Source organism: Pithys albifrons, chromosome 1, assembly GCF_047495875.1.
Source record: "Pithys albifrons albifrons isolate INPA30051 chromosome 1, PitAlb_v1, whole genome shotgun sequence".
NCBI classification, from domain to species: domain Eukaryota; kingdom Metazoa; phylum Chordata; class Aves; order Passeriformes; family Thamnophilidae; genus Pithys; species Pithys albifrons.
The window spans coordinates 84056037-84072901 of record NC_092458.1 but is presented as its reverse complement, the minus strand read 5'-3'; the positions used below and the strand labels follow the sequence as shown (position 1 = coordinate 84072901).

Below are 16865 nucleotides of genomic sequence, written 5' to 3'. Positions count from 1 at the left end.
ATGGTTATATAGGGTTTAAAAAGTACAATGATGTACCACAGAAAGAGCTGTTATCTTTCAGGGTACACGATTCTAGAGAGGCAGAACACAATGTACCTTTTCCTGAACTTACTAGAGGAACTGTGGACACCTGGATCTTTTGTTATAATTGCAGAGTTTTACATGAATTACAAATAAATACAGTTGTGTAAATTACATTATATGGTAATTTAATAGTTGTTATAAAAATTAATTTCAGTGCTATGCCTCAATTTGGTCATCAGGGCTACAAAAATAAGTATTAGAAGAACATTAAACCCTCTTTGAAAAGTATCTAGGAAACAAGATCAATGTGACATGGACACAATTAAAACCTGGTATTTGAGTGTTCATGAATTTGACAAAGCACCTCAGGATGAGTTTCCAGCCAGACACTACATGCTTACTGGTGCACATGTCCCTCAAAAGCAGAGCCTAGGTGTGACCTGAAAAAATGCAAGAAATGCTCAAAAAAAAGTCAGTTTTTAATTTATAAATTCCACAGAATGCAGTGACAACGCTCTCCTACACAGCAACCATCCCTTCTGATTTGACTCAGCAATTTTTATTCAAATACAAACAATAATGGGAGAATCAGGCAGGTTTTCCTCAGGACAGGAGTCTGGACTTTGTTGAGCTTCACAGTTCGTGCACAGCCTCCCATGTCACTGTGACAAGTGCATCTGCTCAGAGGTATCCTTGTTGGGCAGTCTGGAAGCACAGGAAGGGAACCTCCCTGCTGGCGATGGCACAGACACTGTGTCTTATCCAGGGTTCTGTGTCCTTGTGACAACCCCTCACTGTCCCAGCAACCCCTGGAAGGAACATCCCGGGACTGGTCCCAGCACTGCAGCTTTACTCGGCCTTTTGCCTGACAGGGATCCTCTCGGTCAAGACAGAGACGTAGAGTTTCAGCCAAGCGTATGTGACACCCAGAGCGCAGTACACAGAGGTCAGCAACAGAGGGACAAAAGGCAAGTGCCATTTCCAGGGGGTCAGAGGAAATATAATTTCACAGAAGATTTCCAAAGGCACTAGTTGGATGAGGTAGATTGTTTCAAGCCAGTTAAGGAGAGGCTTCTCCCTCCTGCCAGAGGAATTAAAAAAGAGGTAGTGTTAAAATACATGATGTTAACTAAAATAACTATTCTGTTTTTCAGCTATCACTGGTCACCAGTGCAAAGAACATTTCCTACTACTTAACAATAAAGCTTTAAACAACAATTTAAAGAGTTTCAGTAGGAAAAAACCCCAATGTGATAGCCAAGACTACAGGTAATTGCCTTATCATGTGGGTTTTACACCAAGTTCCAAGATGCCTTGGAATCCAAGGACAAACCTCATCAGCTGCTGTGGTTTACTTCACCTCCTTTCAGTGAACAACTGAAAAGACCTTCACACACACACAGACAGACACACACACACTAGTTCCACCAAAGCTGTTCTATATCCAAGGACTGGAAATGTCAGATTAATTTAACCTCTTCCCCCAAGCTTTCTGTAGGACATACTGTGTAGCTGATCTCTCTTGCAAAGTGTGCTGGGGTAGGGTTTTGACTACCGGCAGCTTACAGGGAATTTCGTGTTCTGGTAGGAATTTGTTCCTTTTTGGCAAGTTGGGAAAAACAAACTTGCAAAAGCTCCATCTCTAGACAAAAATTAAGCTTCTACAGAGCTTTTTACTTACAGTTCTTGAGAGAGAAGGACTGAATTCTTAAATAGTAATGAGGAAAAAGCAGTCTGGCTGAAAGAAAATCACCTACAAAAAGCAGGTGCCTGAAGTACTGAACACATTTACAGTCCTTTTGACATCCCCCATTACAGCTTCGTTTTGCCCTGAGAAATCTGGGAAACAGGGCAATGGAGCCTAGAGGTGTTGTAAGGATAAGCACTTGCTTTGCTCAAGTGGGTAAGAGATCAATAGGCTGTAAAGCTACCCAGGATGGTTTTGGGCAATTACATGTTCTGACAGCCAAATGTTTGCAGTTTTGTTGACAAATCACAACTTGTAAATGTATGTTATTTACAACCTGTCTCTTCCACACAGGACAATAAGACAAACAATCTCCAGATAACTCCCTGTAATAAGGGGTCCAATACTGAATTAAATCCCACAGGCTGCAGCATCACAACTCCGTGTTTTAACAGGTGGGGACCTACAGCCTGCTGGGACTAACTGGGCAGCTGTCACTACTCAAACATAACATAACACTCCTATGGGGAGAAGCTGAGGGAGCTGGGGGTGTTTAGCCTGGAGAAGAGGAGGCTCAGAGATGACCGCAGCACTGTCTAGAACTACCTGAAGGGAAGTTCTAGCCAGGTGGGGGTTGGTCTCTCCTCCCAGGCACTCAGCAATAGGACAAGGGGGCACGGGCTCAAGCTCTGCCAGGGGAAATTTAAGTTGGAGATCAGAAAACAATTCTTTCCAGAGAGAGTAATCAGGCATTGGAATGGGCTGCCCAGAGAGGTGGTGGATTCACCATCCCTGGAGGTTTTTAAGGTGAGATTGGACGTGGCCCTGAGTGCCATGATCTGGTAAAGGGACTGGAGTTGGACCAAGGGTTGGACTTGATGATCTTGGAGGTCTTTTCCAACCCAATCGATTCTATAACCAGGATGTGCTATAAGCAGCACTGCCTCCTGAGAACAGCAGCAGCAGCAGCATCCTTGGAGTAGCAACACTTCAATCTGATACTTCAGCACTGGTTTTCCGTGCTGTTTGCCCCTTAAGACAAGGCTGTTGCCACTGCCAGAAGAAATGCTGTTGTTCCTGGCACTGAGAACAAAGTTTCTTTGATTACCTGAATAGAGATTTCAACGAAGAAAAGCTATAAACAGTAAACAGCAGCATAAGCAGTATTTTAATTGGAAGTTCTGAAAAACAAAAAACATTATGTACTTTTATAATTAATTATAAAAACCGTTTGCCATATGAGTTGCAGTATCTTTAAATCCTACTCATCACACTTGCATTGCCCAACTTTGCTTTTTCCATACTTACATGTTCTACTGCTTAGATTACCTAAAAATTAGCATACATGTTTACTAAAGCAAATGCCAAGCATTTGTAATACACTTACTTCAATTATCTATGAATATACTGAACACAATAATTATAATTACAATTTGTGATAGCACTGCAAATAAGATTTTCCCATTGAAAAGAAATCACAAATCACTGGGAAGTGATTAAAGCAAAAATGACAGCCAAATCAATGCTATTGAGCTCTACATTACACACTAGATAAAAATTATCTAATAGAGAAGGCAGAGGAAGTTTCCCTTTTCTGAAGGCAGCAGCTTCACTGTCACAAACAAGCAGCATTGTCAGACCAAGAGAGCGTGAGCCTCTGTATTTGAACTCTCCCTGAAGGATGACAATGGATTCAGTGTTACAATGTTGTCATAGCTATGATGGCCTGGGGTTTGAGTGAGGCAAACAGGCCCTCCATTAACCGAAAGCAGAGGAGAGGAAGGAAGTAAGGAGGAACACACAGGTTTTGGTCACCAAGACACATCTGTCCCTACACATACTGATTTAACTGATGCTGCTGCATGGTTTTTTTAATTTAAGCACAGTATAAAGAAGGAGTCAGCTGGAAAACAGCCTGCCAGGGCTGTAGCTTTGAATTGTCTTCATCAGTTTTGCTTGACATGATTCTGAAAAGGAGAATTTTCTGGAACCGTGGCCAAATGAGAGAGAACAAATACTGACTGACAGCTTCTCATCTGTTTCAACTTAAGGCCTATGGTCTTTCTACAGCTTTTTAAACCAATGATTCTTTACTCCAGTTGAGAGAGTTTGTATTTATGGAAACAGGCTGACATGCAGTCTCTCTTGCAACATTCAATGTATTATATAAAATAATCTGAATCTACCACCTGCACATCTGAAAAAATAAACCAAAGCAATATGATGAAACCACAGGAAGAAGAACACTTTACCTGGTGGTGTGAACAACAATGGAAAGAGTGAGAAATGCCCTGTTGTTGTCAGAATCAAGTAGATGCCAGCATCCTTGGCTCTCTGAATAGACAACAAGCTAAAAATGACAAGAATTTGTTATGCTTTTTTAGCAAAGAAACTATAGCAAAACACTACACAATTCACGCAAGAGTGAAAAAGAGGTCAAACAGTTTCATGGTATTCCAGTCCCTCCAAACACTGGACCAGTGATGAAGTCTCCTGCTTCCAAATCACATGGCCTTGGAGAGAAAAAAAGCAGGAGAAAAATGATCCAGGAAACCTTCTCCCAGGAAAGCACACACCCACTGAACAAAACTATTGGCAAAGCCCAGAAGAAAACAAGAGCTTAAACATCACTAAATCTCTGAAAAAGGAAAATACAGTTTGTAGTACCACTGGTCAGGCAGCTTATGAACTCCAGCCTCACTTCCACCCTAGGCAGGCATAAAGTTCTTCTGGTAGAAACTATTACTGTTGTTGTCAAGCACACCACAGAAGCTCCCTTTGCTCAGCTGGCTCCTGAACAATCTATCCAGCATTTCAAACTATGCACCACAGCGTTCATCAAGGTTTGATCTGTGCCTGAAATGAATTTACTTTACGTGCACTACACTGTTGCAGCTTAAGGCATTCTAGTAACACGTTCGTCTGCTGAAATATGCTGAAAACATAACAGTCCCCTTTGGGGATTCCTCAACAAGTGAGTGCAGGCCCACTCTGGCCAACTACTACTCATAAAATTCCCTTACCTTAAAGGCAGAATGGCAAGGAGTATTGCTTTTTCATGCACGTGCCAGCCAAACATGAAGGAGCTCAACGCACAGAGAACAAGGCACTGTAGGAAGCCTCTGGGCCCTTGAGGTTTAAACCAAAGACAGAAAACAGAGGGCTAGAAACAACAGGCAAAAACAGGACTTCAGTGAAAAGTTTGGCAATCCTGAACACAACCCATCATCCAAAGAGGTTTTCTCAATGTTAACAAACACTGCACACCCCGATTGTGCTCCTGTGACATAAGCATTATATAGCACTGGAGGAACCTGATCTATTTGGATGTATGAGTAGAGCCTGAAGGAATTCTGCCGAAATAACAGGAGGGGAAAGTGGACTGAAAGATGGAGCCGACTCCCTGCTATTTGCATGGAAGAACTCTCTTTCAATCCAAGCCACGAAACTCATTTTATCAAAGTCACCACATCAAGATGTTGAAGCAAAGATTTTCCATTAAAGGCCAGTTACTCACTGAAGTGAAAAAGACTCTCTATTTGGGCAATTCTTTACTGAACCTCTCATTCTGTGCTTGTCATGTGAAAAACACCAAGTTTACTTGTGGCTCATTCTGTTAGAACACTGTAAGCTGCCCAAACAGCTCCATTCAGTAACTCTACCCACATCAACCACCTTCTACAACAAAAGGTTACTTCTAGCTCAGCACACAGAGTGTTTTTGAGTCAAGTTTGCTTTTAACAATCTTTTAACCATTCTAGAGTTGACAGGGGCCATAAATACAAGTTTATACTTGAAGAAAGTATTATCATGTATAAAGAAAGATATTAAGTCCACATTTGTCCTAATAACTGGCTTTATTATTTTTGTTTCTAAAGAAAACATATTTCTTGTCCTAGAATTAAAATTCATGTGAAGTGCACACTAATCAATTAAAACCTTCTAGGGACAAAATAATATAAAGCTTCAAAAAACACGAGTTGTTCTTACCAATATAGCTATGAGAGTACAGATTAATGTTGCCATTGGGGTCACTGAAGGGAGGACAGTGTGCTGAAATTCTTGAACCAGCCCTCCTGTCATGGAGGCTTTGGGGATTTTTGTGTGATCAAGAAAATTGCACTTTAAACCTAAAAACAAAACACAAAAAAAGCACAAACTGATAAATGCTAATAAAGAAAATGCAGTAGCTGAACTAAGTACACAGCCAAGTCTTTTCTTTTTTTAAAGGACAGAAAAGGGAAGTGACTGATGTCTGACCTATTGCTGAAAACTTATGCACTGCATTGTGTGGACAATCTGATGATTTATAGCAATCTGAAAACATAATTCCTGGGGTTGTTTAGCCTGGAGAAGAGGAGGCTCAGAGGTGACCTCATCACTGTCTAGAACTACCTGAAGGGAAGTTCTAGCCAGGTGGGGATTGGTCTCTTCTCCCAGGCACTCAGCAATAGGACAAGGGGGCACGGGCTCAAGCTCTGCCAGGGGAAATTGAAGTTGGAGATCAGAAACAAATTCTTTCCAGAGAGAGTAATCAGGCATTGGAATGGGCTGCCCAGAGAGGTGGTGGATTCCCCATCCCTGGAGGTTTTTAAGGTGAGATTGGACGTGGCCCTGAGTGCCATGATCTGGTAAAGGGACTGGAGTTGGACCAAGGGTTGGACTTGATGATCTCAGAGGTCTTTTCCAACCCAGTCAATTCTATGATTCTAATTTAGCACATGCATTTCAAATGGGGAAGACTAAATTCCAGAGAGCTCTATCTGCAAAGGTGCACCAAGCAGCAAGATGAGCATACTGACCAAAAATTGTTAGTGCTTTATCCATGGCATTGTACAAAGCCCAGAAGTTGGGGGCCCAATAGGCGTGGCAGAGGCCTCGCTTGAAAGGAAAAAGCCGTGAAATGACTTGAGGCAGCTGACCCTACAGAAAGCAGAAGAAGAAAGAAATTACCTCCTTAGATGACACATGATATTTTTATAAGGCAATTTTCTAACAGTTCCTAGGGAGTAACGTGTGAAAAAGGGGTTATTACCAATACTAGAAAGGGTCCCAAAGAAAGAGCAGAAACAAGGCAGACAATCAGTCCCAGAAGAGTTACATGAAGAAAGCTGAAACTTCTCCATTTCAGGGATCCATCTATAAGAAACAAACAGATTACAAAAACAGTTACTGTGATAAGTGGAGAGGGAGACAAAGCATTTGGTGCTGACAGCCTTTTATGGCAACAGTTCAGTTGTTTCCTTCAACAGTCAGCTGGCATTTATTTACCTTTTTCCACACTACATCTCCTCTCCTGCATTATACAACCTTTCACTGTTTCCAAATTTACCTCCTCTGTTCACATGAGGGATGTCAGGCATGTTTCAGTGATAAAAATTGGAGAGAAACTCAAAGAAGGGCTTTGAAATAGCTTCTGATGCTATTTAATTGTTTCATATCCAGAGTAAGAATTATTGCCACCTGCAGTTTCATGTTGGTTCTTCTTAACAACAAACTTGACAAAGAACTCTTGAAGTAACAGGAATGGTACAGAAACAAATATATTTCAAAGATCTTTCAAGATCCTACCACACCTGCTCTCAAGCAAAATTTTATTCCAATTGTATCTGCATGTCTTGAGTGTTGCTCTAGTTCCACAGATTAACACAATCCCTAAAAGCCAGTGAGGAAAACCCCATCTTACCTGCATTATTTGCAGTAAAACAATAGGATCGTAACAAATAAATGCCATAAGCTGGGGCCACATACATGTAGATGTGTTTGAAGTGCAGAAGAACAGCAAAGAGAAGAGCGCCCTCCAAATACCTTTTCTAAAAGAAAAACAAAACAAAACCTAAGCTCTTTTCCTTGTACTGTTTGTACTAACTTTTAATGGTCCTCTGTTGTACTCCTATGGTGGTGGGACATTTATTACAGGCATTAAAGTATTTATTTCAAATTACAAACTCAGTGGTATTAATGCACAAAAGGTATGTCACACCATACTTGGACAACTGGGACAGGCCTCACCTCCCCACAGCCTCAGAATTATGTCTGGTGATTTATGGTGATTTGGAAGAATATTAAGAGGGCAAGAAATGATGCCACATTGCTCAGGTATAACACGGAATTCAGCACACCTCAACACCAAGCTACCACCATTGCCTTCAATGTGGGCACCCCAATGAAGTGAATTAATGCACCTAAAACAGATATGGCAACAAAAAGATGACAAAGTAGTGACTCGAGTTTACCTGACACAGACGAGCAACAGAAAGAAGCATCAGCCCAAACAGAAAGCCATTGTACTGGAAGTGAATATCTGAACTTGAGTCAAGAAAGGAACAAAACAAGCTTTCTTTACTACTATGTTTTCTGGAGAATACTCAAAGTTATGAACAATAAATTCAAACTAAAATGGAATTTTAATCAAGGAAGCCACCTTAAATTCACACCACACTGACTCAAGTCATTATTTAATCTTACCTGTTACTACTCTTTGACACAAAATCTACCAATGGTAGCACATTACCTTGATGAAATGAAACAAAACAATCTATGTTTTGTATTGTACAACTTATATGAGGCAAACTAAAAAGGTTAAATCTTAAATTTTTAAGCAGTAGTGTTACTGAACAAGCTATATTTATTGAAAATGTTGAGAAGAGATTTAATCAGTGAAGTAGATAACGGTTGATGGGCAAGATCTGGGTGATGTCCATGTGTTAGAAAAACAAATTAAAAGTTTAGGGCTTGGCTCTCAGACCTGGAGGAGGAAGTTAATGAAGCCGAGAAGAGAAATTTATTGTTAAGAACTGCAGACCAGGAAGGAAGAATTTATAAACCACAAAGACATGTTACATAAACCAGAGATGCCCTATCTAGGAAAAAGATAATTAAAAGACTGAAAATGCAAACTAATTAGCATAAGAAGAAAGAAATCAATAATCAATAGAAGATAAAACACTAATTAATGAAACGAATTACTTAGCTTGTAAGCAAATGAACACTAATTCCTTTGTTTGCTAAAATGTATAAATAGTCAAAAGTTTTGATAACTGATGTACATATTTTGAGGCACTATCCCCATGAATCTCGGCACTGAATAAAGTAATGTCGACTTTCTCACCTAACAAACTGGTTAGAGAGTTTATTTCCCAGTTTCTGGCAATCAGAACATGAGCAGGTTGCCCAGCGTAGCTGTGGATGCCCCATCCCTGCAAGTGTTCAAGGCCAGGTTGGATGATGCTTGGAGGAACCTGGTCTAATGGAAAGTGTCCCTGCCCACGGCAGTGGGGTTGGAAGGAGATGATATTTAAGGTCCCTTCCAACCCAAACCATGACACCATGATTCTATGATATCTTCTTTAGAAAGCCTTCCTAATTCCTATATAACATTAGCCAATTGGATACAGCCTGAACTTGGAGCTCTTTGAAGATTTTCCTTGACATGGGACAAACTTGGAATCAAACCCAGGAAAACAGTTCTCTCTGTAGAACTTCTGTAGGCAGGCAGAGGAGCAGCCAGCAGGAACAGGCACGATGCTGCCAGATTCGTTGGTCCTCCTGCAGTTCTGGCAAATCAGAAACCGACCAATTTCTATTTTGCCAAATCATAATTCTGATGAAAAAGTAGAATTATTTAACTAACCTCAGAAAGAAAAACAATAGTGTTACTTGCTGTGATAGGATTAATATGTGTTTGAACCACATACTGTAACAGGTTGTTAAAAAAAAACCAACAAAACCCCACAAACAACCCATAATGGTTTGAAAGGATACGATCCACAATTAACAACCCAAAGTTCCACAAGAGCAGAACGGCAAGAATAAATGTTGGTTTTTCCAGAATATCCTTTGCAGCTCGTTTTCCATTTACACACTTGCAGCACCTGAACAAGAGCAGAAGAAAGAAAAGTTTTAATTCAAACAGACAATAAAAGCATCATTGGTTTTAAGAGCTGAGAAGTGCACTTAACCTGAAATCAGCCATTTTATTAGGATGGAAAACAACGATAAAATTCTTGCTAAATTTCATCAAGGGCAGTGTCATGACAGTGTTATGAATAAAGTTTAGTAAAACATGGATTTTAAATTTCAAAGTTGTAGTGTGTTCCACATGCCAAAGCTGATGTTAAGTAACTTGGCCTCGGGTTCAAGTCTCGCATTCAGTAAGTGTAAAGGTGTCACAGCCTGTGCTGTCATGGATGAACAATGTATTGCTACCTTTGGAGACAACATACCAAGTTGTATTTAAGGTCCTCAGCTGGACATTAACCTTTTCGTGGCTCCCCACTCCACACCCCCCAATATTATGAGTTATTTTTGTTGGCTGAAAATATCTTTACTTCTCAGTGTGAAGCCATATGGTTCATATTATTTTTGAAGGTGGGGTTAGGTTAGATTAAAAACTTACAGATTACTTGTACTGAAATACTATTAGGAGAGCCATTTTAAGAAAGCCAGCTCATCCATGGAATCATGAAATGGCTTGAGCTGGAAGGGACCTTTCAAGGTCATTCAGTCCAACCCCCTGCCATGGGCAGGGACACCTTCCACTAGACCAGGTTGCTCAAAGCCCTGTCCAACCTGGCCTTGAGACATCTATCACCTCTCTTGGCAAAATGACCCCCTGCAGACACCAGCCCTTCAGCCTCACATTCACACATCTGTGAGCCAAAATAACAGAAGGGAAAAAACCTCACATTGCAAAGCTAGCTGACTTCAAATAAAGAAAGTAAATAAAAAAGCTTAGGCAGTGCTCCAGTCAGAGAATTTTCTACCAAGATTTGGAGCAGACAGAATAAAATGCAGGAAGAAGACTGTTACAGCCAAATCATTAAGGGAGGCAACATATTTCTCAAAACATCCCACCACTCTACTCTTTAGGTATTAAATAAATCTTCACGAAGTCAGGGCACACTGAGAGTATCCGATACTATTATTGTTACATCAGACTTGCAATAATCAGTCTATCATGAAAAATAAAAAAAAACCACTGGAACAACTCTGCATATTTGATGATACTGGCATTTTTGTCTCAAATTTCCTTTATGCTTCTACTCTAGAAGAACAGAGCAGCAAGAAAAGTAACAGGAAAAAAGCCTGTTCTGAGCACACAAGCAGCCCTGCACAACTCCTACAAAATGAATGCGGTGACAGAAACAAACCCAACTATAGCCCATGACATGGCACCTGATGTCTGAGTGCCTGCAAATTACCACACATACAGCAACTGCATCTCCAAGAACACCTTACCTTGTGTTTAGCACTATATTCCAAATTTCTCCTTGAATAGGTTAAAGCAACTTGGGTATTTCCATGCATTCACAAGCTTAATTGTACAAGTAGTTATTTGTTGTGGCTACAGAAACAGCCCACATATTAAAGACTACCCACTGTCCCTAAAATTAGAACACTAAGACTTACTCATGAACTGCATATATGAAGAGGATATCCGTACAGATGACGGAAAGTCTTTGGAAGAAGATGGTTGCGTGACTGGTGTAATTCAGGTTTTCAATAACCAACATCTGCGGGTCGAAGTACTTGGCCACGTGTGAAAGTGCATATTCAAACCAAGCAAAAAATGGTGGATAATCCAGGGTCCATTCTGAAGTTGCCTAATGATGAAAGAAGATTAAATAGTTTAAGACAATCCATGCTGTTTGCAGTCCTTCAGGTACAGATCATCACAGCAAGCTCTATGGTGCTGAGCATGATTGAAGCTGTTCTTCTACTGTAATGGTAGAGAGACAGGATGTCTCCTGAATAGCAGGAAAAGATTAAACAGCATTTTATGCATCTGCACCTAACCAATATATAACTGTTCTTTATAAATTAGCTTACAGTAATAAGGTCAATATTAAAACATCTCAATAAAACAGCCCACAGTGAGTATTGGTCTACATTAGAGCAATCACCAACACAATCAGCCTTGCTGCAGTCTCAAAATAACTCCTTCATTAATAAATCTTAACTCTCATATAACCATATCAGGATCAAATAGCATTATGTGATCTTTTCCCTAAGGACAGCTGTTATGCTCTGACCAATCCCTGACTGTGGGAATAGCACAGGAGGAAGAACAGAGCAGGTCGGGATGGGGTACCTGTTCCAGTGTGCATGTTCCCAAACACTTCTGTCATACTGATCAAAAGGCAATCTGCTCTGGCACTGGGATCATGCTGGCATCAAAGACATTTGGTTTGCAATACTGGATCAGCCTTACAAAATTCTGACCTGCACAGATCATTTACTCCTGGATACAGAGTTCCCAAATGCTTACAAGGAGTACTAGAGACTGTAGTATGTATCCGTGTACTCCAAGAGATACTATAAAATTGCCTACAGAAGAGTAATCGGGCACTGAAATGGCCTGCCCAGAGAGGTGGTGGATTCCCCATCCCTGGAGGTTTTTTAACTGAGACTGGACATGGCACTGAGTGCCATGATCTGGTAAAGGGACTGGAGCTGGACCAAGGGTTGGAGTTGATGATCTCGGAGGTCTTTTTCAACCCAATCGATTCTATGATTCCATAATTGAGTTTTAATGTGAGTTTATCACAAACTTAAAGGTGATTCATCTAGATAAAAATCAATGCATGCTACTAGTTCAGCAGCAAAGGTTCAAAACTTTTAACACAGAGATTGATTTCATAATGTATATACCCATTTGCATGACTATTTATTCTAATACCTGTATATCATCAATGACACAAGTGAAGAGAGCAGCAATTTGAGACTACCATGCAACTTGCTCCTGTGTTACAGCCTATTAAGGCCGTCCTGTGGTGTAAAGGAGAGCACTCTGGACTCTGAATCCTGAGGTCGTGAGTTCGAGTCTCAGTGGGACTGTCCCCTGGCAGTTCAATGCCTCCCTGCCATCCCATCCCGTCACATCTCAGGTGCTCAGCAGGGTCAGCCCCGGTTAGTACCGGGGGCAGTGACAGTCCTGAGGACTTCCCTGTCACTGTCCAAGCTCGCTCGGCCGTGGCAAATGGACCTCAGGACTGAAATGGTGGGGCCAGTTCTGCGCACGCTGTGCCTCACCTAAAAAATCCCCTGTGCAGGCTGGAAGGGCACGTGGGGAGAGCCCTGCCCAAATCTGCATTCGCAAGGTCTGGCCATACACACATACAAACCCTATTAACCCATGTGCCTTAATTGCTCTTGCCATTTCACCTTTGTAAGTATCTGAGACTTCCCAAAAGAACTCTCATCTTTTAACTATGTGCTACACAGGGCCAGCAAATTGTGCCTGGTATGTTTTTGTCCCACTGTAGGACAGCCACTAACAGCACTCACAGTCTGATGTACTCAATGTGCCTATAATTCATACACAGCTAAAAAACTCCACACACTTACCTCATAGTACCACTGAGAGAGGGGCAGGTTGTGGGTGATGGCAAGCCAGTTTCTGTGTACTTCAAAATCTGTGGAATAACTACAGAAGAGGTATAGTTAATGTCACATACATGCACGTCAAGGAGAAATACTTCAGAGCACATCACCACAGGCAGATAAAAAAGAAGCCTCTTCTGTAAACAGCTCTAGGGCACAGTAACAAAGATGCTGCATGAACTTTGTGCCAAGGACATATCAGAGAATCTTTGAATGGCTTGGGTTAGAAGAGAGCTCAAGTCCATCTAGTTCCAATCCCCCTGCCATGGGCAGAGACACCTTTCACTAGACCATGCTGCTCAAAGCCCTGTGCAACCTGGCCTTGAACACTTGCAGGGATGGGGCATCCACAGCTTCGCTGGGCAGCCTGTGCCAGTGCCTCGCCACCCTCACAGGGAAGAATTTCTTCTCAGCCTCTAATATTAATCTTTCCTCTTCTAGTTTAAAACCATTCCTCCTTTTCCTATCAATATCTGACCAAGCAAAAAGTCACACAGCTGGCTACAGGGAAAGAATTATTTATACCTTGGCCTTCTCAGACAATTAAAGCAAAATTCTAGGTTATAACTGGTTTTTGTAACAACTCGCTTGGTGATTTTCAGTTATAAAAACACTTTTAAAACTACGACCAACAACACCCAGGCAGGAAGGGCTGGAGGGGCTTCCAAAGACTAAAGCAAAGCTGTGCCATGCTGCAGAGGCAGCGCCACCGGCTCCCTTCATAGAATCGATTGGGTTGGAAAAGACCTCCGAGATCATCAAGTCCAACCCTTGGTCCAATTCCAGTCCCTTTACCAGATCATGGCACTCAGTGCCACGGCCAATCTCAGTTTAAAAACCTCCAGGGATGGTGAATCCACCCCCTCTCTGGGCAGGCCATTCCAATGCCTGATTACTCTGTCTGGAAAGAATTTTTTTTTCTGATCTCCAACTTAAATTTCCCCTGGCAGAGCTTAAGCCCGGTCCCCCTTGTCCTGTTGCTGAGTGCTTGCCCTCACCGCCCCCCTGGGCAGCGTGACCCCCGAGAGGTGCAGTGCAGCCCCCACTCTCCCCTCCAACATCTCGAGGGGTGCGGAGCAGTCCCCGCTCCCCTCCCCGACCCCCGGAGGCGTGCGGTGCAACCCAGCGCCCTCCGCTCCCCTCTGCGATCCCCCGCGGGGTGCGGTGCAGCCCCCGCTCACCTCCCTGACCTCTCACTCCCCTCCCTGACCCCCCGAGGGGTGCGGAGCAGCCCCGCGGTCCCGCTCCCCGGGACAGCCCTTACTATGCGGGGATCAGGAGGCACTTGAGGAAGGACACGCCGAGCGCCAGCGCGCGGAACCACCTGCGCCCTCCCGCCGCCATAGCGCGCCCCCACCGCTGCGCATGCGCCGCCGCGTCCGCCACGCCGCCGGTTTAAAGAGCGCGCCCGCCCCGCCCGCGGCGCCGGGGGCGGCACTGCGCATGCGCGGGCAGGATTTCCGCGTGGAACACGGTTATCCCCTGTGAGGGAATCTCCAGCTGTGGAATCCCCGTCCCTGTAAGCGTTTGAGGCCAGGCTGGATGGGCCTTCGAGCTGCCCGGTCTAGTGGAAGGTGTCCCTGCTCGTGACAGGAGCCTGGAACTGGACGAGCTTCAAGGTCCCCTCCAAACTGTAACACTCTGTGGTTCGCTCTATGATTTCCCAACCTGTGGGCAGGTGGGGCGGCATCACCATGGGCTGAGGGTTGTTGAGAGCTATTAGTTGTTTAGCTTAAACCCAAGTGGCCTAATGCTATTGAGTGATTTCATGCTCTTTACTGGGCTGTCTGTCCTTGGCATGAGCAGCTGGATCATAGAATCATAGAATCAATTGGGTTGGAAAAGACCTCTGAGATCATCAACTCCAACCCTTGGTCCAACTCCAGTCCATTTACCAGATCATGGCACTCAGGGCCACAGCCAATCTCAGTTAAAAAACCTCCAGGGATGGGGAATCCACCACCTCTCCAGGCAGCCCATTCCAATGCCTGATTACTCTCTCTGGAAAGAATTGTTTTCTGATCTCCAACCTAAATTTCCCCTGGCAGAGCTTGAGCCCGTGCCCCCTTGTCCTGTTGCTGAGTGCCTGGGAGAAGAGACCAACTCCCACCTGGCTAGAACTTCCCTTCAGGTAGTTATAGACAGTGATGAGGTCACCTCTGAGCCTCCTCTTCTCCAGGCTAAACAACCCCAGCTCCCTCAGCCTCTCCCCACAGGACTTGTGCTCCAGTCCCTTCACCAGCCTTGTTGCTCTTCTCTGGACCCACTCCAGCCCCTCAATATCTTTCCTGAACTGAGGGGCCCAGAACTGAACACAGTACTCAAGGTGTGGCCTCACCAACGCAGAGTACAGGGGAAGGATCACTGCCCTGGGCCTGCTGGCCATGCTATTTTTGATACAGGACAGGTTCCCACTGGCCTTCTTGGCCACCTGGGCACACTGTTGGCTGGGCACACTGCTGGAGCCTTGGGCTGCAAGCTCTGAGCTTCCACTTAGATGTGCTTCTGGCTGGAACAAAGTTAATTTATTTCTTAATAGCTGGTACAGTGCTGTGTTTTGAAATTATTATGAAAATACCATCGATAACATGCTGGTTTTTAATTGTTGCTAAGTAGAGGTTACTCAAAATCAAGGATTTTTCAGATTCCCTTGCTCTGTCAGCAAGGAGAGAAGTATAAACCAGAAGATAAGGAGGCTGCACCATCAGCAGAGCTGCAACTCAGCAGGAGTCATTCACACCCTGCCTGTGTGAACACAGAAAATGAATCCAGTAAAGTGTTAGAAGACCTCTGACCAAAAATCACCATTGGACCAAGAGGCACATGAAGAATTGAGCATGTAGACTAAGGACATAAAAGCTCAGGGATTTCTTTCTTTTAGGTCCCTTTGTACAGGTCCCCAGCTTGAGCTGACATGCTGCTGTACTCCATTAATATTTATTTTTTCAGTCCAGCACCTGAGACTGCTACAGGAAACCTAGGGTTGGGCCTCAGGGAGGAGGAAGCTCACCTGAGTGTATGTTCACCTTATTTATTTGTTCACAGAATCACAGACTATTCTGAGCTGGAAGGGACCCACAAGGATCATCGAGTCCAACTCTTAAGTTAATGGCCCACACAGGGGATTGAACCCATGACCTTTGCATTATTACAACCAAGTTTTAACCAACTGAGTGTGTGAGTGAATGAGCTGAAAGGGGCACCAGCTGGGGCTCATTGGAGCCACCCACTGTGAAGGGACTCTGGTCCTCCCTGTTACAGGTCTCAGGTGGTACCTGTGCAACTCTTTGAATGGTGTGAGAATCCTCAGCCAGTGTTTTTTGTTAAAAGTGGGTGATGTGGGATTGGGTGTGGGCCCTGTAGTGGGGTTGGGTAGTTTATCCTGGGTGTTGTGGGGTTGATTGGCTGTGGGACCACTTATGGAGTTAGGCCATGGTGGGCCTGGATGGGATTGGGTTGGGTGAATGTGAGGCCTCCGTTGGGCAGAATCTGCTTCAAATCACACCAGTTGAGCTTTGCTCCAGGGAGGTGCCATCTCCAACCAGTGTCGCTGGTGTCTGAGTCAGCTTCCAGATACAAATCACTTTTTTGGAGGAAAAGGCTCAATTTTTTAATACTTTCTTGCCAGCCTGGAGGGTGGATGCACACAAGGCTGATGCCTTCTTGCTTCCTTACAGCAGACCTTCATCTGTCTAGGAATAGGGCCTTGTAGGAGCTGCATGGAATCACACAAATAATATGTTCAACTTGTATTTTCCTATATAGCATC

The 16865-nt window shown here is 43.5% G+C and overlaps 1 protein-coding gene across 3 annotated transcripts; it reads right to left on the bottom strand.

Annotated features, from left to right (window-relative positions):
- Nucleotides 1-315: 315 nt before the first annotated feature.
- On the bottom strand, nucleotides 316-14446 carry ALG8 (ALG8 alpha-1,3-glucosyltransferase). Of its 3 annotated transcripts, none has more exons than XM_071556937.1 (13): nucleotides 14361-14446; nucleotides 13061-13139; nucleotides 11123-11316; nucleotides 9476-9585; nucleotides 7948-8015; nucleotides 7398-7524; nucleotides 6747-6850; nucleotides 6510-6634; nucleotides 5702-5799; nucleotides 4735-4840; nucleotides 3964-4061; nucleotides 2820-2892; nucleotides 316-1105 (listed from the first exon to the last, which is right to left on the bottom strand). In XM_071556937.1, exons 1-13 carry the CDS (start codon nucleotides 14438-14440, stop codon nucleotides 874-876), a joined length of 1494 nt encoding a protein of 497 aa, XP_071413038.1. In that variant the 5' UTR covers nucleotides 14441-14446; the 3' UTR covers nucleotides 316-873. The 3 variants fall into 3 exon arrangements, with proteins under 3 accessions (XP_071413038.1, XP_071413029.1, XP_071413018.1); XM_071556917.1 differs by having other exon boundaries at nucleotides 322-1105; nucleotides 4735-4874; nucleotides 5702-5841; nucleotides 6514-6634; XM_071556928.1 differs by lacking the exons at nucleotides 9476-9585; nucleotides 11123-11316; nucleotides 13061-13139; nucleotides 14361-14446 and adding an exon at nucleotides 9107-9335 and having other exon boundaries at nucleotides 321-1105; nucleotides 4735-4874; nucleotides 5702-5841; nucleotides 6514-6634.
- Between the last annotated feature and the right edge of the window lie 2419 nt (nucleotides 14447-16865).